Genomic DNA, 25798 nt, shown 5'->3' with positions numbered 1-25798 from the left:
GACAAACAAACGAGAGGTTTTTTAGATTAGATCAACAACGACGGGAGCGACGGACGTGGCAGGTTTGCACATCGATCCCAACTATCAAACTTTCTATCCATCTCGTGACTGAGTAGACAGATTTCCGACGGACTCGTAGGTCCATCATGTCATCGTTCGCCGGTGTATCTATCTTGGAGGACAGCAAGTTGTGCCCTTCCACCACGACCTTCGTCGAGACCCGCTCCCGCTGCGGGTACCACCTGCTTGTGGTCCAAGGTTACTCGCGTACCAAAAAGGAGACACCCACTGGGCAGAGCATCGAGTCTCGTGGTTTCGGGGTGGGAGGCCATCGTTGGTCCATCAAGTATTATCCCAATGGTGAGAACTCGAGTTGCTCGGACTTCGTTTCTCTCTATGTATCCCGCCTTGACGGTGGTGACAGGAAGCATGTGGAAGCCAGGTTCGTTTTTAGTTTTGTCGACCAGGTTGAGAAGCAGAACCCAGTATACATTCGCGAAAGCGAAAGCGAAACACGCAGATCCCTCTTCAATGGTTCTTATTGGGGCTGCGGCACGTTTATGAGAAGAGACGCCCTTGAACGATCAATATATCTAGGGGAGGATGATTGTTTCACCATTCGGTGTGACGTCATGGTCTGCAACCCCCAGGATGCCAGCGGCCATGGAGCCGAGGTGCTCCTACCTGACATGCACCACCATTTCAACAATCTCCTTGACAACAAGGTGGGCACTGATGTGAAGTTTGAGGTCGACGGCGAGACATTTGATGCACATCGATGTGTGCTTGCAGCCCGATCTAAAGTCTTCATGGCACAACTCTTTGGCCCAATGCAGGAGGGCACGGTTACCCCTGCTGTCATACAGATTGAAGACATGGAAGCAAAAGTTTTCAAGGCCTTGCTTAGCTTTATCTACACAGACTCATTCCCTATGATGGAGTATGACGACATGGATGAGGATGAAATGTCACAACTTATGGAAGAAGGACAAGAAACGGAAGCAATAGAAGATGGAATGCTGCTGCAATGGCTCCGAGACTTGTTTGTAGCGGCTGACAAATATGACGTCCAACGCCTCAAATGCATTTGTGTGAGGCAGCTGTCCAAACACATGGGTGTGCTCTCGGTGATGTCCACTCTTGCTCTAGCCGAGCAACATCACTGCCAGGAATTGAAGGAGGCGTGCTTGAAGTTTATCCAAGTCCAGTCTTCGATGTGCTTGCAAGCAATAATGACAACTAATGGTTGGGATCATGTATACACGACCTACCCCTTCATTGTGAAGGAGCTCATTGCCAAGCTTGCTTCGAACCAGCGGAAATAACACTCCTATGCTACCCATGTTCCTCAATTAGTTGAGCAATTTCAAAGTGACACTCGTGTGCATGTATGTGACCCCCTTTTCGAAAAAATGTATGTGACCCTCTAGAGAGGTCATAATCCACGTGTCTTGCTTTTGTCACATCAATTATATAATTTTTCTTGTTTGCCAAACCAGAAAAACCCAATAGATGGGCAAATTGTCTCTCCATGGAATATTGTAGTGGTGTGCAAGTTCCCAAGCTAATCAGTTTGTCCTCATGTGGCCACTACAATCTCGACCGGTGTAGTCATGTGGGGTTCTGTTCTATAGCTTTCCCCACTTAGATTTTCTTGTTTTCCCACGGTTTGATTGATTTCCTTGTATACACTGGTGGTCCATCACCGACCTCATCTATAGTCTATAGACTCACAGGCCTACAAAATTACATACATCGTGTAGTTGCAAGTATTGGAGTCCATACGTTTTTGGAAACATGTTTTTTCTTTTGTTGAGTAGCATCAACTTGCCGTCCATGTTTTTGGAAGCATGCATGGAAGCTGAGAGTCCCGTTCTTAGTTGCGTTTGCGTGCGCCGGTGGTTAGGCCCTGGTCTTCGGATCTGGGAGACCATGGCCGGCCTTTTCCTTCGTTGCCTTGTTGGCTAATTACTGCATGCTCTTCCCTTAAGTTTTTGAGATGTCAACTATGGTTTTAGATCAAGCTTTTTCATAGCCTAGTGTGCCATTTATGCATGCACATATTGCGGATTTTAGATCGATCGAGTGTATCATAAGAACGTGCATTCGTTTTGTCAGCCGTGCCTTTGGTTGTATGCTGTGTTTTCCACGTCTACTATATAGCCTCCACATGCTGGATCATCTTCAAACGGGCTCGCGTCAGACATGCCGAATTCTGCACTGCCGCAACCCAGCCTAGTTTCCCGATTTCACTGCTCCATCATTGCAGATTGTTGCACATCCTTAACTACTTGCCACCTCACGCACCTCCCACCCAACCCATGAACTCTCAATCTTTTTCAAGGCCATGGACCAGCTGCTCTGATACACCCGAAAGGTCGGGCCCGACAGCTCCATGCTGAGCTCGGTGTCCAGATCCATCATTCCCCGTATCACCTATCATCCCCAAACCCTGCCAGGTGGACAAGGTCGACGGAGCCAGGTCATGCTCGGCGTCCACGTCAGTCGCTCTTGACATCTTCTCCTCCAACGCTCATCCGTCTCACGGGCAATTGGTGAGAATTCATACACAGATCAGCGCATGTTCATTTTTTTCCAGAAGAAATCCCCTCTATTTTTCCTCTCCTGCTCTTCTCAAATATATCTTGCAATATGGACATGTAAGTTTGTGCAAGTTGGGATTTTGTGGCTCCCCCGATTTGGGCCTGCTCCTAACCACCATTTCATATGGTTTGCCTTCCTGTCCGATGGATTTGTCAATGCCGGTGAGGGATAGACATGGTCCGTTGTCCTCAAGCTGCTGCCTCCAGGCCATGAGAGGAGGACGGCAAAGCCCATGCAGGAGTAGATGGGAGACAACTGTGGCAAGGAACAGAACTTAGGTCTGATTGTCTTTTCTTCCTAGCTTAGCGTTCTTCTGCCTAGGCTTAGAGCTCCTCTAAATATAAGCTTGTGCACTGAATCTTCAGTTAATCCACAAGCTTCGAGCTCATCTTAGTATATGCTTGTACATTGGATATAAGTAAAACCCTACACCTTGATCGGATCCCATTTTCTCCTTTTTTCCCAAAAAACAATTATTGCTGTTGAAGATTGCTGTACCTTGACACGTGCAATTGCCTTTAGTGATTTTTGCGCTGTTGTTTATCTCTTGCCCACGTGTTGTTCTTTTTTTTTCCTAAGCTATTAGTTGGGGATATAGAGGGATGCATGGCTCGGGGGAGATTGAGGCGGCGGGAAGGTCGATGCTCCGGGTAGCCTTTGGCGGCGAGATGTCATCTATTGGCGACGACCTAAGGTAGAGGGTATGATTGTGCAGTGGTGGCGGTGGCTTTTCCGACTAGGATGACGATCTTTGTTGGCGAGGCAATGGTGGCCGTGATCCCTTCTACACGTAAACTGGCGGCAGCACCGGTCTCCTGCATCCCAACAAGAACGTGTCGATGGTTCACCGTGGCCCTACGCTGCTAGGTGACTATCGCAATAGATCAGAGAGTTTTGGATCTTCAGATTCAGCGGCATTGACGAGCATGTTTTGCCAACCAATTTTGCTGCCACAAGCAAGGTCAATGGATATGTGTACGCTATGGAACTCCTAGAGTGTCTCGAAGTGGGACTACTGTGGTGCTAGTGACCCTCCTCCCTTGCCAATCTTTGTCACATGTGCAACAACGACCTTCGTCTTTTCGACCTTTTGGTGGTGACAGACAGTTGTTGTGGCTTGACTGTCTGCTTGTGCATGTATGATCGTCACTTGTGTGACATCTCACTACAAGATCGTGATGTGCATATAATTATTGGGATCATGGAAACTGATGGCGACAACACATGATGACTTTGATTTTGTGGTGCTTCTCGAGTACCCGGTCTAAATCTCCATGGTGAAACCCCTAGGTCTGACCCTAGTTAGTTATACCTATCAATGGTGGTGTTTTGTGATGTTTTCTTATTGAAGGCATTGCTTGAATTTGCTCAGATTAATATTCAAGGTGAAAATCAAATATCTGACCATCGACAGTTGGATTCGGCTATGGTGACGCTTGAGCGTTATTTCCTTCCTGGAGGCGTTCCTATTGGAGAATCTTTCTCGTTATCCTTGCGATGTCAAGACATGGTTGGTGTAAATGGTTGTTCTTGTAGTTTGTCGATTGCTATTTTGATCGCTTTGGAGTTTTCCTTTTTTTTTCCTTTGCTTACGCATAGCTTCGATTATGTATGATTTTGCTCTTTGCCACCATATATAATTTTTTTTGTGTGTGCACTAGTTTTGCATATCTTGTTTTTCCTCTACTATGCATAGCGTCATTGGCATTTTGCTAATTTGTTTGTAGCACCTTGATGCTTGGTTGTAAAATGGGAAATGCTTCCTATCAACCGGCGGATTATTTGCGCGCATTGACCGTCTCCGCAACCGTTCGATCAGCACTTGATCGTGCAGTGCACAACACCTCCCACACCGCACTAGTATTTTGCAACATTAATCATGTTGCAAAACTGCCAAATGCAACACAGGGAATGTTGCGGAACTGCTAGCACATCTACTTTCTCGTTGCTTCGTCCCGTCCACAACCGCCGCCGAGCCAAATAGATGTGCCTCGTGCCACCGTGCCCCACGACGGCTGGCGAGATTGCCCCACCGTGCGCCTCCTCACCTCCATGCCAGATCTCCGCTGTGGAATGCCTCCCGACCGACCAGATCGAGCGTCACCAACCTCGCCGTCGACGTGGATGACTGTTGGCGAGATCACCCACCGTGCGCCTCCTCGCCTCCATGCTTGATCTCCACCATCGAACGCCTCCCTGTTGACCAGACCGACGGGTCCGACAAGGAGTATCGTCAACCTCGTCATTAGCGCGGACGACCACCGGTGAGATCGCGCCATCGTGCACATATTCTCTTCCATGCCGGATCTCTGCCATTGGGTACCTCCCAGCCGACTGGATCGGCGGATCCGGGGAGGAGCGTTGTCAACCTCGTCATCGTCCTCTCAGCAGTATCTGCAACAATGCCAACAACGGCGTTGTTGCTTAATGGTGGTGGTGAACACGATGGTGCTAGTGCACGAGGGGGCGGCGATGTTTCTGCAACATGATATTTGTTGCAAAAAAAATTATAACAAGGGCCTTGTTGTAGGATACAGAAAAGAGACCAAAGATGTTGTTGTAGATTTGCAACAAAGGTTTTGTTGCAGGAATGTTGCATCAAGAGTCTTGTTGCAGAAATACATTTTTTTGCAACAAGAGCCATGTTGCAGAAAAAAAGAAGAACGGACAGCTCGCATCATCGAATAGGATGGCTCGCAAGGTGGCAGGGCCGACACGTAGCATGCCACTTGTCAAATCCACAATTTATGAAAAAAATGCGAACTTTTTTTTGTACGATGGAATCCTAAAGGTTTCCTCGTGTGGGCATATTTAGGACTACTTGTATTATACTACTCGTAAAACCCCACGTACACCTCCCTGCGAGTTAAAACCCTAGCTAGATAGATAACGTTCGATGCTCAAAAAAAAAAGATAGATAACGTTCGTTGCCTCTCTTGTCGACGCTCGGTCGATCGATAGCTAGCTAGCGATCCATGGCCACAGTAATGAGGCCGCAGCTAGAAGCGCGGGCGCGGGAGCTCGGGGTCGACCTCACCGCCGTCGACCTCGACTCCATCACTCTCCCCGCCGGCGCCGGCGACTTCCCCTGCAGGTATAGCAAATTCTTTCCTTCCTGATCGACCCATATGCATGCATCATCCAACCCACGGCCCCCTTCTATATCTTGCCCAAGTAGGTACATGCAAGCAATTTACCCCATATATAGCTTTGGATTTTGCTAACTCTCTATATATGTGACTACTGGTGGACTACATATAATATGTGCAGCGACGATGATGATGACGAGGTACTGCTACTTGAGAGTGAGGTTGGTCTTCCTCCAGAGCTCGAGACGGGTTTCGCGAACGTGATCATCGTCGACAATCTGCAATTGTCCCCGTGGAGAAATTCGAGAGGCTGAAGAGTGTCATGCGCGCAATCTATAGCCAAATTGGTGTCATCAAGGAAGGTGGTATCTGGATTCCTATACTCTACACCACCTACGGCTACTGCTTCATGGAGTTCGCTACTCCTCATGTGGGTATTTTAGTTCCTCATTCATCTTTCCTGTGGAAGCTATTAATGATGCTTGCATGTTCTATATATTCACCCAACGTTTACTATGATTTTAGTTTAGAATTCCATTGCTTTGAGTACTAAGGAATTAGCCATACACTTGTTGGACAACTGAAAGAGAATGTTTGATGTACCAGGAAGCCGAGCTTGCGAGGCGAAAAAACAACCTGTACGCTTTGGACAGGTCCCACAGATTTCAAGTAAATATGTTTGACGACTTCGACAAGTACATGGAAGTCCCTGAGGAATGGACGCCTCCTGAAATTAAGCCATACACACCTGGGGTAACATTTTTTTGACATAGCCAGATCAGATATATTTCTGATGCCTTGCCGGCTAAGTAATGTCTCAACAATGAGTTTAATGTATTGCAGCCTAATTTGCAAATGTGGCTAATGGATGAGAAGGCAAGAGACCAGTTTGTCATCCGTGCCGGTACGTCTACTGAGGTGTACTGGAACGATGTTGTGCCTGAACTTGCCTACCAAAAGCAGGTGCTTGGTTTTCTTTTCGGACTTCTTGCATTTTTTCATACAGTTCGATTGATAAAAAGTTAAGCCCGTGGCATGCCACACTTCCATAAGTAGAAATAGTATCATGCACATATTTACCTTGCCCATTATTTTGCTTGCCAGCGCGGGACCGATAGTTTTGTTCAGTGGTCTCCTCTTGGTATATACTTGGCGACGGTGCATAGGCAAGGTGCACAGGTGTGGGGCGGCGATGGCGAGTTCAAACGCCTAATGCGCTTTCCTCATCCACAGGTACTGGTTAACTAAGTTGTGCCACACTACTGTAATTGTTCTATGCAAAAATTCAGTGTTGTGTTCCAGCTGACAGTGGCTTAATTTCTACAGGTTCAACTAATCGATTTCTCCCCAGGTGAGAGATATTTGGTCACATACAGCAACCATGAGCTCAGCAACCTTAGAGACGCACATGTAAACAATTAAGGCTGTCTTAGGTGTATTATTCCCACTGTTCATAAGTTTTCCCATCTGACCAGCATTCATTCTCATATGTGTAGAGGTGGGTTGTCCTAAATTTCTTTGATGTGAGGACTGGGAAAGTGATGCGGAACTTCAATGAAAGATGTTCTCATAAATGTTTCATCGAGTTCACCACCGATGGAAGGACTGGTCTTTCATGGCCAATCTTGAGGTGAAACACACACCGATAACACACTTTTTAACGAGCACACAACTTTTCATTATCTTGTCACATATAGTCAGATGCTTAATGTATATTGTCTTATGTGCATGAAGGTGGAGTGGTGGAGGAGATGATCGATACTTTGCCATGCTTGGAAAGGGTACCATATCTCTTTATGAAACCGAAACGTTCTCCCTTGTTGGCAACACGTCCTTGGAGCTAGAAAATGTGGTAGACTTCAGTTGGTCGCCGACTGATTCCATCTTATGCATTTTTGTTCAAGATCCGGGTAATAGAAATCAGCTTGCAAGGGTAAGTAGAAAGAAATCTCTGCGGTTCACATTATTTAAGATTTTCATAAGGTAGATAGATGGTCAAGTGTAAGCTAAATATATATGTGCTATCTGTTGAAAGGTGAGTCTGGTGCAAATTACCAGCAAAGAGGAGTTGCGGCGCAAGTACCTTTCGAGCGTTAGTGGTTGCAAAATGTATTGGCAAAACAATGGAGAGTATCTTGCCATCCAGGTAGATCGGCACGCAGAAGCGGAGAGGACAACTTGTTGCACTAGTTTCGAGCTGTTCAGGATGAAGGAGAGGGGCATCCTGAGCGAGGTCTTTGAATTGGACAACAAGAATGACAACATAGTCGTCTTTGCGTGGGAGCCAAGAGGCAGCCGGTTTGCTATTATCCACTGCGATGGGTTTAAGCATGACATAAGCTTCTACTCGATGCACTCAGCCGACGATGTTAACCGTGTGTCGAAGCTCACAACAATCAAGGGCAGGCAAGCTGATGCACTGTTCTGGTCTCCTGCAGGGAAGTTTATCGTTCTTGCTGGGCTGAAGGGTTTCAATGGCCAGTTGGAGTTCTACAATGTGGATGATCTTGAGACCATGGCCACAACAGAGCATCCTATGGCGACTGATGTCATGTGGGATCCCATTGGAAGGTGAGTGAGCTAATCACATAATCAAGAGTTTCCTGTTAACATCTTTTTGAAAGAAAAAAACGTTTCTTGAAACTCGTTGTATATGGAATAGCTCAAGTGTATGAATTACTAAAACCTAAACAGTTGAAATATTCATCCTGAAGTGGAAGCCTAAGCACACACTCTCTCAAATTGTACGAATGGAAATCTTACATTCGGTGCTTAATTAATAGATGCAAGTAAACTGATGGCTTTACGTAAGTATGTTTAGGCTGGTTAAACATGTAATATAATTTAGTGTCGAACAATACACAACTGATTTTTATTTTTTCTTCAGATTCGTTGCAACTGTATCGGTCGGCCATGAGATGGAAAGCGATATTCGAATTTGGTCTTTCACTGGCAAGCAGATTTACAAGCTGTCAAAGAAACAGTTTTCCCAGGTAGGTGGAAGAGCCTCCATCGATGCTTGGTTCATGTTGCTCTGTCATTGCAATGCTCCACCCTTTTATTTGTTGAGTGAATGAATAATGACTGTTGCAGTTCCAATGGCGCCCAAGGCCACCTTCATTTCTTACTCCTGCGAAGAAGGAAATCTCCAACTCAACCTACAGGGAAGGATGAGTTGCTGGTAAGTGGAAGCAACTGATTCAGGACCATACAGGATGTGCGGTGCCGAGAGGGGGAACAAGCTAGTCTATGCATGATGAATCCAAATATGTTGAGCTGGAATGGAGGTCAATGGGGAAACTATTTGCCTTGAACATGAACTGGATCAGGAGCAAAACCCTCTAGTTTATAATTTGTATTTTATTACATGTCTTCATCTTGTACATTCTTCTTATTCGCATTCATAGACAGATAATCCAACCAATGATCTCACCAGTGCCCCATAAAGACACCGCAGTTGACAACTGAATCCTGAATTTCCAGACTAATCAATTCCGTCATGAGTTCGATTCAAAAGGAAATCCATCATGAGAGCTTCTACTTCCACATACGACTTTCTCCATAAAAGATAAAACACATTATCCATGTTTTGCTACTTAACACCCCTGGTATCATTTTTATCAATGACGGTTTACATACATATTAATAATTTTTTGTTTCCCCCCTAAAAATCACACAGAAGAAAAGAAAAAGGAAATGAAAATAGGTGGGCAAATGTCTACTAGTAATTTTCATCGGTCATTCTGACTGAGTGCAGATTGTTTATGAACTAACAAAAAATGATTGTTGTGCTTGAATTGTTTTGCTTAACAAGCAAGCAAGCAAATATCTTTATACACAAATGCTTTATCCATCACTCCTCCACTACTCTTACGTAGCCACCAAGGAAAGGATTCAGTAATAGAAAAGGCAGCTATGTACGGCGAGCAGGCGGCTTTAATCTGCTTCCCTTCCTTCCTTCCTTCCCACTACTAAATGTACTAACTCCCATTCCCCACTCACGGCCGATCGATCGACCGTATATAACTAATGCGACGACATGTCTTTGCGGCATCCTACTCTTTGCCTAGAACGGGTCTCGGCTTAGACCGTCTTTGCCAAGACCCTGCGCTTTGGCTACGCCGAAAGAACTTGCGTAAACAGTTTTTCCAGTAGTGATGCATGCTCCACCCTACAAACGACTCATTTTTTCTCCCATCTTTTTTCCAGCTCCCATCCCATGCATATGCTTTATCCATCCCTCCACTACTCTTACGTAGCCACCAAGGAACGATTCAGCAATAGAAAAGGCAGCAACATACGTCTTTATTCCTTTGTGAAAGCGGCTTTGATCTGATATGCTGCATTTCCTTCACACACTACTACTGCGCCACTCCACTGCTAACTCTCTGATTACTATATATACTAACTCACATTCCCCACTCACAACCACTCGATCATACTTATTTCCTTGGTACTTCCTCCTAGGGCGTGAGGAACAGCAGGAGCTAGCTCCTTCCCGGCGGGATGGCATCCTCCTCCTCAATCATCCAGGTCGTCAGTGAGTCCATCTTGGACAGCGACGTCATCCCCTCCTCGCTCATCGAGATTGCGCCCTTCCTCCGTGTCGCCAACGAGGTTGAGGCGATCAACCCACGCGTCGCATACCTATGTAAGTAGTGTGCTTCATCTTCTTCTCCCCACACATTCATCCACTGCTTGTTAGTTACAGATTCCTTCTCACAACTCTAATCCATTGCTACTCCATTCACCTGTGTATGTATTCTATTACCCAGTCTCCCACCACTACTCTACTTTCTTGGGTCTATTGTATTACTTGGTATTCTATTACCCAGTCTCCCACCATTGCTTGTTAGTTTAGATCACTATTAGTGATCTAAATGCTCTTATATTAGTTTACAGAGGGAGTACATGTCTACTGTTTTATATTCTTCCTCAAGTACGAAAAGTAGTAGTGGTGGTGTGGTGGTGGTGGCGATAATAGCAGCAGTAGCAGCAGCAGGAGTAGTAGTGTCACTGTCCATGGATTACTGTTAATTAATTCCGAGTGGCCATAATCCCCTCTCTAGCCGCACTACAGAGTGCTACAATACCTGTTTTGTCGTCTCACCAACACAATTTACTGAGTATGCTGCTTGCGTGCATGCTAGGTCGATTCCATGGCGGATTCGAGAAGGCGCATCGCCTCGACCCGCTCTCCAACGGCCGTGGTGTCCGGCAGTTCAAGATCGCGCTCCTGCAGAGGCTCGAAAGGGTACATGCAGCATAATTGATTATATTCCATTCCCGCTCCTTTCCGCGCTGCGATCTACTACTTATTATAGCTTCAAAATCATAGGCGTATGCAATAGTATGTTTCTAATGCAGCAGTGAAACTAGTTGCACGACATCCAACATATATAAACCGTATTAAGAGCTTCACTTTCCTTGCAATGCATGTGTTTCCTTCCTCGGGAAAACGATACCACCTTGAAGGGGAGGGTTGAGCAGAGCGATGCTGTCGAAATAAAGAATTTCTACCAGCAATACTACAAGATGTACATCCAGGCGCTCCAGAATGCTGCAGATAAAGCTGAACGGTGAGAGAAAGTGACCCATCTCTCTTTTCTAGTGCTAGCTTGTGAGTGCTGTGCTGACTCATTTGTATATGGCTTTTCCATTTGCTCAGTGATCAGCTCACAAAGGCTTACTAGACTACAGCTGTGTTGTTTGAGGTCCTCAAGGCAGTTGATCAGACGGTAAGCTGCCTTTTGTTTCTTTTCTCACACTACTCCTGCATGTTTCCTCAAAAAATAAACCACTGCTATTACTGATCTGATGTTATCTAAAGAAGTGTTGGTTTCACCTCCCTGCTGGCGACTGTTGCACATTTTCAAAACACACAACCACGTCGATCCTGATAGTTCTATCATGAGATGTCCCAAGGTTCACATCCATCCCGAGTTCACCATGAGCTTATCATACATGCTTTGGCAAGATGATGATTAAAGTATGGCTTATATTGCTTTTTCATTGTTACATGCAGATCCATGCCACTTATCACACCCTTCGTGACACCAGGGGTCTACCATGGCCTAAGGACCATGGAAAGAAAGAAGATGCAGATCTTCTTGATTGGCCTCATGCAATGTTTGGGTTTCAGGTTATCACAATTCACAACACGGCGATTCTTTACCCTTTTCTTTCATATCAATCATATTCATGTCTAACATTTTTTTGTGAGCTCTGATACATGCTCTCTTACTTCAACAATAACTCTACAGAAAAATAATGTGTCCAATCAAAGAGAACATCTCATACTCTTGATTGGCAGCATACATATAAGGCAGATCTCCAAACATGAACAACACCCAAAGGTAGTATACCACCTTTTCTAAGATACACATGTGTCATGTGTGTGCACATGGACCCTTGTGTAATGATATCATTTACTCATTTCCTTTTTGGCAATATTTTCAGTTAGATGACCATGTGTTGGATACAACAATGAACAAGCTATTCAAGAACTACAAGAGATGGTGCAAGCACCTTGGCCGCAAAACTAGCTTATGGTATCATGTTCAACCTCGAGTGGTCCACTAATTAATCCCTTGCTCCACTAATTAGTTGATCATTATGTTTCTAGGTTGCCGGCAATTCAACAAGAAGTACAACAGCGGAAGCTTCTCTATATGGGCCTTTATCTGCTCATATGGGGCGAGGCGGCTAACTTGTGGTTTATGCCGGAGTGTCTTTGCTACCTCTATCATCATGTATGGCCAATTCCTTTCTTTGTAAAATTAACACATGATCTATTTACTAAAATGGCGAACTAGGTTTTAAACTCGTAAAGGACTTCAATGTCCTATTTTATTTCCTGATTATAATGAAAATGATGCAAAGGCTACTATGCTATTTGGGTATGTCTGGATAGTTGACAAAATGTACCCTAACTATTTTTTTGATCATCACCAAAAAAATTGGTCTTTGTTTGGATAGCTGTCAATTGTTTGTCATGCCAATCTAACTACAGATATAAGTTCTTCCCAAGGAGATCCTGTAAACACTAATAAAAAAAGTTCTATCGCGGTCCCTATCATTGCTTTGATTCATTTTCTTCTAGTGATGCTCACATAGTAGTTTAGTCCATTGTAAATGAGCGGAAGGTTGAGGTTATTAGTAGAATATATTATGTGCCGAATTTTTTTACGTACCATTTTTTATTGCCCTTTCATACTTTTTCCCATTTTGCAATCGTGGACATGCTAGTTAATAAATGCTTGATTGTCAAGGCTGTTTCTGTTGGTTGGTTGACTGCCATAGTTGGTAAGTCTAGATAGTTGCCAAAATGTACGTACCCTACCATTTTTTGTTGTCATGACAAAAATATGGACTTTGTTTGGAAGACCGCGAATTGTTTGGCATGCCAATAACCTTTTGCACACTCTAGTTCACTTTTCTTGCCAACATTAGTCAACTCATGGGCAAGCAAAATTGTCTATTAAAACAGCAGTTTCTCACGAATCAATCTGTAGCTTACCTACAAAGTACATGAGTATGACATTAGGTAAAGAGTGGCTTCTATAAGTGCATGACTCGCACTGGTTCTTGCAATAGCAATACTGCTGAGGTGAACCTATTTGATAATTTGGTAAAAAAAAGAAGGAAGTTTTCAATAATTTAGCTGCAATTTGCGAGATAAAAAAAGTTCTAACAGGATCCCTATCTTTGCCTGATCCCTTTTCTTCTATTGATGCTCACTTAGCATTTTAGACCACTCTAAATGGGCTGAAAGGTTGAGGTTATTACATTACATTTCTGTGCCCGCAGAGTTTACATATGATTTATGTTTTATTGCCCTTTCATACGTGTTCCCCTTTAGCAAATGTGTAGTTGTGTTCATGGACATGCTAGTTTTTAAATGCTTGGTTGTTAAGGGTTTTTGTTGCCTGATTAACTGCCAGTCTGCCATATCTTTTGTGACGAGATGATTATTGGCAGGTGATGATCGTGTTTTTTTAATCCGTTCCAGATGGCTTTTGAATTGTACGGTGTGTTGGCTGGAAATGTGAGCCCATCAACTGGTGAAAATGTTAGACCCTCCTATGGTGGCGAAGAAGAAGCCTTCCTGAAGAAAGTTGTGACTCCAATTTCCAAAATCGTACAGATGGTACATTTCATTATTTCAATGCCCATATTTTAATTTTAAGAACATTCAACTTATATCCTCTATTTTTTATGTAGGATGAAGCTGAAAGGAATGGGGAAACAAAATCAAAACACATGCGTAGGAGAAACTATGATGATCTCAATGCGTACTTTTGGTAAATACTACATAGTAATTTGTTACTTGCAAATTTGTGCCCATACAATTAATTTTACATTGCTATCAGGTCAAGAGGTTGTTTTCGATTAGGATGGCCAATGAGAGTTGATGCTGATTTTTTCAAGAAGAGGAGCAATATGTGTGAGTTGTGCTCTTCTTCCACACCACAAGTGTGTGTGCGTGTGTGCTTCATCTTGGCCACGGTCAGGTCTTGGGCCCAACGATCGCGGAGACGGTGGTGGTGGAGTGGAGGAGGCTCGCCGGAGTTTTTGTGGTTGTCGACATTTAGTGATGGATCAGTGAGTCAACTACGATAGTGCTTGATTGGCAACACGTATTAATCATCATTTGTGTAATAGAGCTTATATAGTCCACGTCTGCAGCACACTTATTGGATGTTTAACTTTTTAATGAATGCATTTTGTGAACTAAGGTTGGACTAACCTTAGTTCAAAATAGCAGCATACCACTCCCTGCGATCCATAATAAGTGTCATAGTTTTGAACTAAGGTTGAACTAACCTTAGTTCAAAATAGCGGCACTTATTTTGGATCAGAGGGAGTAGCATTTTAGGTCAGTCAAGTTTCCCCTTGAAAGAAATATTGGTCAAGTTGCGAGAATATTATAATTCGTTAGTTTGTCCTCCTCATTCTCTAATCCACATTCTCGATCCTTCAACAAATCACTAAAAAGCACAATCAGTTAGGGGGGAAATGCACATTGATGGCCGCTAGATGGAGCCTCATGTCGCCCACCTCCTGCTCTATGAAGACTCAAGAAGAGACTCTCCTTCAAAGAAAGTTTCACATATAGCTGCCTAGTGGGTTACACCATCTTGAAGCGGTTGTGTTTGTGGTTGAGGCGCCTCTAGATCTCCACATGCTCTTCGACGTCACTGCCGCAACTAGAGTCATTGTCGCCCAGTAAATAGAAGATCAAAATGCCAGCTCGCTAGCACAAAGTATGCCATTATTCCTTGGGTGGAAAAACCACCAATAAACCTAGGAACGAAACCCCATAACTTTAAACTAGTTGGCGGGATGCTGCGATGGTTGAGGAGGAAATGATGAATGCATGGCAAACCAAAAAATCAAAGAGGAATGGAATAATTTCTACTCAAAACATGAGTGGTTTTAAGAAACCAAGAAAACTAACATGTTTGATGAACCAGCGGTGGCTGAATTTCAAGTCAGATGGGCTACGGGGTTGGCTGAATGTCTCTTCTGCCCTACTTATGTTCTGTTGCTAATCATGTACTGTCTTTTTAGTTTGTGTACTCGTACCACTACTATACTTTATGATGAAGTTCTACTGAGTCTGTGCTCATTAAAAAATTATACCAAACTTTTACACCTTGATTTAGTTTATTAAAATGTAATATAAAACATTATTTTGTATACTGGTTAGTTTAATTAGTATATGTAATTAAAGAAAATTGTGTTGCATTGTTCTCTTATATACTGTTGAAATATCCATTGTTCAAAAATAGTATAATAATTTTCGACGTGCTTCAAACATTATACAAAAATATGATGTGTATCTCTCTTTTGTATTTGTGCATAACTTAATATTCTTAAATACTTCAACAGGGATCTATGAAACATGCAATAACATAGGGTGATTCTTCGTGGTAATTAATCTTTTCAATGATGTGAGGGCGAGAGTGGAAGTATTGATGGACCTGAGGGTCAACTACCCAGAAGAACACCATGCCGACAGCTATCAGGAAGACCACATAATTTGATTAGGGCCGAGGCTCAAGACGTAGAAATACACCTCATTTATATTAAACTTGTGTACTTATTTAAATAGTTGTATAATAGTATAGTTTTAATTGACAGAAAATTCTATTACTTACCTAGCATAGTTATAAATTAACAATGTTGCTAAATATCGCATATAACTTTCTTTGTTTATCAAGCAGTTTTAATGTGTATCACTTAAATTTTGCTTCTCCTACATTTAACTATACGATATAACAAAATTTCTCTTCACATTAATTTTAAATGTTTTATTAACTATATAGTGTAATATGTACTTGCATGTATGTGCGTGTTTTCATATATATTAATGTCATTAAATATCAACCGTGCAAAAATATCCTTAAATATCATGATGCAGATTTGTAAAGCATATAATTAACAAAAATATTAATAGTGTTCTCTAGTGTATTATTAGGCAAGTTCATATAAATTGTATGGTATGCCAAATGTGTCCTCCAAGTTGGGTTCATTAATAAAAATCAAAACATGTGCATGATTTGTATTTTTTTTACTTCAAATAGCACATGTAAGGCCGTCTTGGATGTATTATTCCTGGTGTTCGTAAGTTTTCCTATTTGACCATCATTCATTCTCATATGTGTAGAGGTGGGTTGTCCTAAATGTCTTTGATGTGAGGACTGGTAAAGTGATGTGGAAATTCAACGGAAGATGTTTCAACGAGTTCATCACCAGTGGAAGAACTGATCTTTCGTGGCCAATCTTCAGGTGAAACACACACCGACAATCCGCTTTTTAACGAGCATCCACCTTCTCATTAAGCTATCATATATTGTAAGATGCTTAATGTATATAGTTTTATGTGTTTGAAGGTGGATCGGTGGAGGAGATGATCATTATTTTGGAGAATTCAGTTTGTCGCCGATTGATTCCATCTTATGCCTTTTTGTTCAGGATTCGGGTAATAGAATCCAGCTTGCTAGTGTAAGTAGAAATCTCTATGGTTCACACTATTTAAGATTTTCATTTGGTAGATGGACTAAGCTAAATATGTGCTATCTGTTGAAAGCTGAGTCTGGTGCAAACTTCAGAAAGTCAAGTTGTGGCGGAAATACCTTTTCATCGATAGCAGTTGCAAAATGTACTGGCAAAACAATGGAGAGTACCTTTGCCATCCAGGTAGATCGGTATGCAGAATTAGAGAACAGAACTTGGACTAGTTTTGAGTTGTTCATGATCAAGGAGAGGGCCATCCCAATCTTTGAATTGGACACCAAGAATGACAATATAATCAGCTTTGTGTGGGAGCGCAGAGGCCACCGGTTTGCTGTTATTCATGGTGACGGGCCTAATCACGATATAAGCATCTATTTGTTGTGCACAGCCCACAATGTTAGCCATGCGTCGAGGCTCACAGCACTCAGGAACAGACATGCAAGTGCAGTGTTCTAGTCTCCTGCGAAAAACTTCATTGTTCTTGTTGGGCTCAAGGGTACCAATGGCTAGTTGGAGTTCTACAATGTTGATGATCTTGAGACCATGGCCATAGAAGAGCAGTTGGAGTTCTACAAATTCGATGATCTTGAGAACATGGCCACAGAAGAGCATTATATGGTGACTGATGTCATGAGGGATCCCACTGGAAGGTGAGTGAGCTAATAACCAATAACTTTTTGTGCCCTCTCTATTTTGGAAAGTTCTAGAAAATCATCAGCTGTTAGCCATGTATTACATAATAGCTTAGCTATATGGGTTATTATTTAAACCTGAAGTGTTGAAATATATATTCATTAGGTGAAACTCTAGACACTTGCGTTCTCAAACTGTATGATGGAATTCTTACACTCAATGCTTATTGGATCCAATCTAAACAGTTGGTTATATATAAGTAGGCTTAGATTGGTTCCCATCTATAATAATTTAGTGGAACTATCCAGAAATGACTTTGGACCGAGCTATTTTGTTCAGATATGTGGCAACTGCATCGGCTGTCCATGGGAGGGAAATCAATCGAATATGGTCTTTCACTGGCAAGCAGATTTACAAGGTGACAAAGAAACAATTTTCCCAGGTAGGTAGAAGAGCCTCCATCAATCCTTGGTTCTTGTTGTTGTGCCATCGCGCTTTATTTGTTGACTCAATGAATGATTGTTGCAGTTCGAATGGCGCCCAAGGCCACCTTCACTGTTTACTCTTGCGAAGGAGGAGGAAATTTCAATGAATGATTGTTGCAGTTCCAATGAATGATTGTTACAGACTTCCAATGTAACCATTAACATTCCAGTTGTTTTCCCTCAGCTGCAAATAAGGCATTTGCAATAACAAACACATTTTCAGATAGGAATTGGAGCCATGTAGTAGGGAACATTTTTTTACGGATTTGGGAAACATAATTAAGCTTTCTTGCTTATTTGATCATTAGTGAATGAATGGTGCATTTCCAACTAATGTGGTATACATAAGAAACTGTCATCCGATCATCTTTTTTAGGGGTAAAGCACCCATTACAATATCCTGCAGTTGGCGAGGCACGTCCCCCAACCTGATCTGATCCGTGCCATGTGTTGCAAGCCATGAACGAGCCTGTTATAGTCCCTACTAATAGTAAGAGCATCTACAACCGGACCTTGCAAATCCGGCCTCTTAAACGCCCACGGACGGTCCTCAAATTAGCCACTTTGCATCCTCCTCTCTCTCATATTTCATCCCCTAAATCCATACGAAGCATGCAAAAGTAATCATACGTACTACCCTAGCTACTCTTTGTCGTCGGAGATGTCCACGACGACGGTGTCAGGTGCCTGCTGGACGGGCGTGTAGGAGGTCTCCGGCTCATCCTCCTCCTGCTCAACCTCATCCATGTAGGCGAACATCTCCGCCTCCTCCACGGTTTCTTGTCTCCACAGCCGACTCCGACCGGAGGGAATTGAGGATAGCTGCTGCTCTGCTTGCAAATCCCCGTCGCCAGCATCCCCCACATCCTCCTTCTCCGGCTCATCCTCCTCCTCCTCGTCATCCAACTCCTCCTTCGGATCCACTGCATCCGGAGGTAGCCCCATGGTGATCCGGGCTTCGCGCCTAGCCCGGATCTGCTCAAGGAGCTCGAGTCGGCGCTCCGGCGTTAGAAAGGGCTTGCTCCTCACCCGGCAGCGTGGGGGCATGGCTACTAGGCGGACGGGTGGAGTGGAAAGTGGTGGCAGTGACGGACAGGAGGAGGAAAATGTGGCTAGATGATAAGGTTTCGGTGCCGCCGGTCGACTTAAATAGCCAGGCAATGCACTATGCGGCCCGCCGGAGCTGCGCCACGCGGCGCCACCGGTCCGACGAAGGAGACGAGCTTCGGACCACCGGATTTGAGGGTGTTTCCGGCTGAGAACCCTTTGTCAGTCCGACATGGCAGGTGTGCCCGGACGCCCCCATATCCGCCCTATATATGGGCTGGATATGGGGGGTGCCGGTCAGTCCGGGCGTTTGAGGGCTGTTTGTGGGGCCCGTCTAGGTCAAAAAATCGTGACCGGACAGCAACCGGGCGGCCTGCCCGAGCGTTTGAGACGGGTTTGAGAGGTCCGGTTGTAGTAGATGCTCTAATGGCATGCTAGGAGATAAAGTTCTTTCTTTACTCTGTCCTTTATGTCAGATATAATAGGGTAACCAGAGACCGGGACAAGAGCATGCCTTTTGGAGAATATTTGTACAAGAGCTAGCAAGGCACACACTGACAGATATTAAAGGCAAATTAAGTTACTCGTAATCGGACCAATATAATGTTGTCTGCTAAGGTTTCTTTAGCGACTGACTGGTAAGAGGCACAAGTGTGTGCTGCTCTGAACCTTAAAATGACCTGCACTTTCAGCTGCATATACATGAATGTTTTGGTTTGTTGCCAACTAACGGCAATTCAGGCACGACCAGCGATGTTAATGCGACATGGTTATAATCAGAAGAGAACCAGCAAGTCCGAACATGTAGAGTTATCTTCTGCCCTCGCGCTTGCTTCATCTAGAGTAACAATTCTCTTCTCCGTAATGTTGAACATTGTAGTATGTTGGCGCTTTCATTACTGGAAATTGACGAGATAACAGTTGTCTTCTCGGAATGTCTACTAGTAGTTGTGATTGATCATTTTGACTGACTGCATGCAGCTTGCTTATTTATGAACTAACTAAAAATGTTGTTCCCTAAAAAACCTGAAAATGTGTGTTTGAATTGTTTAACTTAACAAGCAAGCAATGTGCTAAGCAAGGATGAGCACCCAAACAAAGAAAGAAACAACAAATTGATCTTTTTTGCCAGCTCCCATCCCATGCATATCATGTGCTTTATGAATCACTCCTCCACAGATGTGACGATTAGCCATCAAGGAACGATTCAGCAATGGAAAAGGCAGCAACATACGTCTTTATTCCTTTGTGAAAGCGGCTTTGATCTGATATGCTGCATTTCCTTCACACACTACTACTGCGCCACTCCACTGCTAGCTCTCTGATTACTATATATACTAACTCCCATTCCCCACTCACGGCCGATCGATCTACCATATTTATTTTCTTTCTATTACTTCTGGCCTCCTGCGGCTCGATCATATCGCTCCTTCCCAGCGGGATGCATGGCGCCCTCCTCAGCCTCCACCGTCGAGATCACCAGTGAGTCAGTCTTCGATAGTGAGGTCGTCCCCTCCTCAATCGTCGAGATCGCACCCTACCTCCGCGTCGCCAACGAGGTCGAGGCAAGCAACCCACGCGTCGCCTACCTATGTATGTCACCTCTACGCATTTCTCTTCCTTGGCACGTCAATTCATTAATTCGCTGCTTGTTAATTACAGTTACCGATGCAGTAATATGTATAGCAGATTCGTTCTGCACTCTATTACCGGCCACTCACTAGTGAGCATGTACATTCTTTCTATTGCTCACACCTGTATTATATATTCTTCCTCAAGTACAACTAGTGCCATCTTACTGCCAGTGACACTCCATGGCCTGTCTTAATTCTTACTCCCTCTACAAAGAAATATAAGAGCGTTTAGATCACTAAAGTAGTGATCTAAATATAAGAGCGTTTTAGTGATTTAAACGCTCTTATATTTCTTTACAGAGGGAGTAATTCGAAACAACCGGTAGTAATTCCCTAGCTGCGCTTGAGAGTAGAGTAGTGCTTGTTTTGTTTTCTCACCCACACAATTTAATATGTCTCTTGGGTGCTAGGTCGATTCTTCGCCTTCAGGATGGCCAACAACCTCGACCCCACCGCCAGCGGCCGTGATGTCCATGAGTTCAAGACCGCGCTCCTGCAGAAGCTTGAAATGGTACGTGTGTATATAAGCATGATTTTCCAGCCCAACACGACCTCAAGGGCATGCAGCATATCTTGCGGTGCTGCGTTCTACTCCCTCCGTAAGAGAAGCAATTAGTGATCTAAACGATCTTATATTTCTTAGGGGGGAGAACTTATTATAGCTCCAAAATCATAGGTGTATGCAATACAGTAGTATGTTTCTTTCTTTCTTTTTTGCGGGTGGCAACGGTATGTTTCTAATCCAGCAGTGAAACTAATTGCTTTGCTTTCATTGCGATGCACGCGCTTCCTTCCTCAGGAGACCTTGAAGCAGAGTGATACACGCGAAATGTGGAGTTTCTACCAGCACTACTACAAGACGTACATCATGGCACTAGTAAACGCCGGCGATACAGGTGACCGGTGAGAGAGCAACCCATCTTCTTCTCTTTCTAATGCTATTTACTGAGTGCTATGCTGACTCATTTATGTCTTTTTTCCATTTGCTCAGTGCTCAGCTCACAAAGGCGTATCAGACTTCAGCTGTGTTGTTTGGGGTCCTAAAGGACGCCGATAATGTTTCACAGAAGATCCAAGTTGATCACGCGGTAAGCTGCTCTCACACTGCTAGCTCCTTTGTTTCTTTTGTCACACTGCTAGCTCCTGCTTTATATGTTTCCTCACAAACAAAAACACTGTTATTGATTGATGTTGCAGATTCTGGAAACAAGCAACCAAGTCGAGGAAAAGAAAAAGGTGTATCTTCCTGACAGTGCTAATCAGACTATTATGAGATATCCCAAGGTTCCCATCCATCCTGATTTCCTTCCGAGTACTTTGGCAAGTTGTTGAGATGATTACAGTATGGCTTACGCCGCTTTTCATTATTACATGTAGATCCAAGCAGCTTTGCATGCCCTTAGTGACACTAGGGGTCTGCCATGGCCCAAGGACCATGAAAAGAAGGCTGATGCAGATCTTCTTGAATGGCTTCAGGCCATGTTTGGGTTTCAGGTTATCACAACATGGCGACTCGATTCTCAAAAAAAAATTAAAAGATTCGGAAAAAAAAACATGGCGACTCTTTACCATTTGCATTCATATCTCATGCCCACAATTTGGTTGTGAATGCTGATACATTAATGCTCTCTAACTTCAACTATCACTCTGCAGAAAGATAATGTGTCCAATCAGAGAGAACATCTCATACTATTGCTTGCCAACATGCATATAAGGCAGATTTCCAAACCTGAACAACAACCAGAGGTACCGCCTTTTCCAACATACTGACACATAAGGCACATTGACCCGACCCTTATGTAATGATATCAATTTACCCGTTCCCTTTCTGAATTTATTTTCAGTTAGATGACCATGTGTTGGATACAACAATGAAGAAGCTATTCAAGAACTACAAGAGATGGTGCAAGTACCTTGGCCGCAAAACCAGCTTATGGTATGATGATTAACCTTCAGTGGTCCAACGATTGATCCCTTGCTCAACTAATTAGTTGATCATTATGTTTCTAGGCTGCCGACAATTCCACAAGAAGTACAACAGCGTAAGCTTCTCTATATGGGCCTTTATCTTCTCATATGGGGCGAGGCGGCTAACTTGCGGTTTATGCCAGAGTGTCTTTGCTACCTCTTTCATCATGTATGGTCAATTCCTAAACGCTGATCAGGAGAGATACGATCTAATTTGTGTGCTCACTTTTCTTCCAGTGATGCTACCTTAGTATTTTAGACCATTTTTAATGGGCGAAAGCTTGAGGATAGTACACTATATTTCAGATTATTTGCTACGTCTACCATTTTAAATGGGCGAGGCGGCTAACTTGCGGTTTATGCCAGAGTGTCTTTGCTACCTCTATAATCATGTATGGTCAATTCATTTCTTTGTCAAATTAATCACACGATCTATTTACTAAACTGGAGAACTGGGTTTTAAACCCTTAATTAAAGGGGTTCAAGGTCCTAATTATGTTTCCTGATTACGATGAAAATGATGCAAAGGCTACTATGCTAGTATTTGGGTATGTCTGGAGAGTTGACAAAATGTATCCTAACTATTTTTCTGGCCATCATAAAAAAAATGGTCTTTGTTTGGATGGCCGCCAATTGTTTGTCATGCCAACTTAACTCTAGGTATAAGTTCTGCCCGAGGAGATCCCGTAAACACTAACAAAACAAAAAGTTCTAACGCGGTCCCTATCTTTGCTTGATCCTTTTTCTTCCATTGATGCTCACATAGTAGTTTAGACCATTAATTGTAAATCGGCAAAAGATTGAGGTTCGTAGTACATTATATTTCCGTGCCGGAAAGTTTTACATGCCATTTATGTTTTTATTGCCATTTCATACTTGTTTCCATTTAGCAATTGTATAGTTTGTGTTCATGGACATGCTAGTTAATAAATGCTTGATTATCAAGGCTGTTTTTGTTGGTTGATTGACTGCCATAGCTCTTGTGATGAGATGATTATTGGTAAGTGACGGTCGTGCTTTTTTTTATTCCGTTGCAGATGGCTTTTGAATTATACAGTGTGTTGGCTGCAAACGTGAGCCCAGTAACTGGTGAAAATGTTAGGCCATACTATGGTGGCGAAGAGGAAGCCTTCTTGAAGAAAGTCGTGACCCCAATTTCCAGAATCGTAGAAACGGTACATTTCTGTATTTCCATGATGATTTTTTAATTTCAAGAACAATCAACTTATATCCTTTTGATTTTTTACATAGGACAAAACTGAAAGGAGCGGGACAATAAAATCAAAACACTCACATCAGAGAAATTATGATGATCTCAATGTGTTCTTTTGGTAAATACAACATAATTCGTTATATTCGTTACAATTTTGTTGCCCATGCAATTAATTTTACATTGCTTATCAGGTCAAGAGACTGTTTCCAATTAGGATGGCCAATGAGAGCCGATGCTGATTTTTTCAAGAAGAGGAGCAACCTGTGTGAGTTGTGCTCTTCTTCCACACCACAAGTGTGTGTCCGTGTGTGCTTCATCTTGGCCACGGTTAGGTCTTGGGTCCAACGGTCGCGGCGGCGGTGGTGTTGTAGTGGAGTAGGCTTGCCAGAGCTCACGGGTCATTGATAGTTAGTGACGGACTAGTGAGTGAATTGCAGTATTTGCTTGCTTGGCAATAAATGACCATCGCCTATTAATTATTGTTGTGTGTAAAATAGAGCTTGTATAGTCCATGCCCATGTTGTACTTACTGGATGCTTAACCTTTTAATGAATACCCTTTGTGTGAAAATTGTAGAAAAATACCAGCGACGGAGTACAACGTGTTTAAGGTTGGTCAAGTTTCCCCCACAAGAGAATGTGTTAGCCTGTCCACCACATCCTCTAATCGACATTTTCGATCCTTCAACAACTCATGAAAAGCATTATATATCGGTCAATGCAAAATGCACATCGATGACCTCTAGATGGCGCCTCATGTCACCCACCTCCTGCTCCATCAAGATTCAAGAAAATCGTCTCAGGTTTTACACATATATCTGCCTAGTGGGGTACACCATCTCGAAGTTGTTGAGGTCGTGGTTAAGACTCCTCTCACCCTCTGCGTGCTCTCCGACATTCTGTAGCAGCTAGAGTCATCACTATCCCTTAAAAAAGCTCGAATGATAGCTCGCTGGCACAAAGGGAAAAAATGCCAATATTTCTTGTGCATCATCTGCATCTGCAACCCGGCAACTCGAGAGTATGCTCCTCTCAAGTAGCTTTGTGGCTTCAGGCCCGTGCAGATGTACCCTCACCCCACTACTGGTGGTGAGTACCGACTGCTGTTGTACCGTGAATGGGGAGAAGATCGGCGTACCATCTTCGTTTTCACAATAGGCTCCAGCCAACCGCCGAGGAAAATATGTTGCCCTGATCCTACCGCTCTTCGAGATTGCCTCCAACTGCTACTCCAAGGTAGCATATACTGGTACATAGGCAATGGGATATTGGTATTCGACACCACCGATGAGTCGTTCGGGAAGATCCACATCCCGTTTTCTTATGGCTACGCTCGACTGTTTGAGATGGGTGACATGCTTGCTATCTTGTCTCTTAGTGGTGAAGAGACAGCCTTTGATATCTGGGTTATGCAGGACTACCAAGCCGAGGTCTGGGATTTCAAGTGTCGGGTTGAATTGCCGGTTGCCGAGACCATGCAGCAGTGTCAATGCCTTTTCCATCAACTGATGGTTGTGCCTGGGGACAGTGAGCTGCTCGTGACGGAGGGAGTACTACTTTAAGTAATTTTCTCATGATATTTTCACATCCAATGTGTATTTCTTTTATTGAGGATAAAACCAGATATTGCATGTTCTAATATTACTCTCTCTGTAATATGGACTAGATTGTATGCAACACACAAACATTTCCGCTGGTAATAATATGGCAACCCACACTTGAGCGACAAGGCCACCGCTGTACGCCGCCTCGAGAAAAAATGACCGGCCGGAGTCTGCCACCGGCAAGCGGCAACGGCGGCCACGACTGACTCGCACCACCTCCTCCCAAGCCGGATTGCACCGACCCCCGATCGGTAAATAATAAGCTCTTACTCCCTCCATCCGAAAAAACTTGTCCCAAGCTTCTCTCTCAAATGGATGTATCTAGCACTGAGGGACAAGCTTCAAGCTTTTTCGGACCGAGGGAATATTTTTTTGGTCGGGCTTGAAGAAAAAGGTGTGCCCGATAACCTCGATCGGTGTACTCCAGGATCTGCCACAATCTATCAATCAATAGTTCAAAACAAAGGCAACGCCGCGCGCTGCTGAACCGGAGACAGACA

General features: G+C 43.6%; 2 protein-coding genes and 1 pseudogene across 3 annotated transcripts; all 3 read left to right on the top strand.

Moving 5' to 3' along the window:
* LOC123135280 (BTB/POZ and MATH domain-containing protein 3-like) lies at window positions 1–1440 on the top strand. Its single transcript, XM_044554333.1, has 2 exons — window positions 1–62; window positions 140–1440. Exon 2 carries the CDS (start codon window positions 147–149, stop codon window positions 1323–1325), a length of 1179 nt encoding a protein of 392 aa, XP_044410268.1. The 5' UTR covers window positions 1–62; window positions 140–146; the 3' UTR covers window positions 1326–1440.
* Window positions 1441–5579: 4139 nt separating this feature from the next.
* LOC123139831 (uncharacterized) lies at window positions 5580–18104 on the top strand (annotated as a pseudogene).
* Window positions 18105–19816: 1712 nt separating this feature from the next.
* On the top strand, window positions 19817–24265 carry LOC123140142 (callose synthase 3). Of its 2 annotated transcripts, none has more exons than XR_006469814.1 (12): window positions 19817–20473; window positions 20925–21025; window positions 21314–21417; window positions 21506–21602; window positions 21712–21798; window positions 21892–22008; window positions 22168–22260; window positions 22359–22450; window positions 22525–22556; window positions 23520–23657; window positions 23734–23813; window positions 23887–23901. XR_006469814.1 is itself a non-coding variant. In XM_044559879.1 (12 exons), exons 1-12 carry the CDS (start codon window positions 20326–20328, stop codon window positions 24098–24100), a joined length of 1398 nt encoding a protein of 465 aa, XP_044415814.1. In that variant the 5' UTR covers window positions 19817–20325; the 3' UTR covers window positions 24101–24265. The 2 variants fall into 2 exon arrangements, 1 of the variants encoding a protein (XP_044415814.1); XM_044559879.1 differs by having other exon boundaries at window positions 22525–22651; window positions 23887–24265.
* Window positions 24266–25798: the final 1533 nt, after the last annotated feature.

Source organism: Triticum aestivum, chromosome 6B (assembly GCF_018294505.1).
Source record: "Triticum aestivum cultivar Chinese Spring chromosome 6B, IWGSC CS RefSeq v2.1, whole genome shotgun sequence".
Lineage (NCBI taxonomy): Eukaryota > Viridiplantae > Streptophyta > Magnoliopsida > Poales > Poaceae > Triticum > Triticum aestivum.
This window is presented reverse-complemented; position numbering and strand designations above follow the sequence as displayed.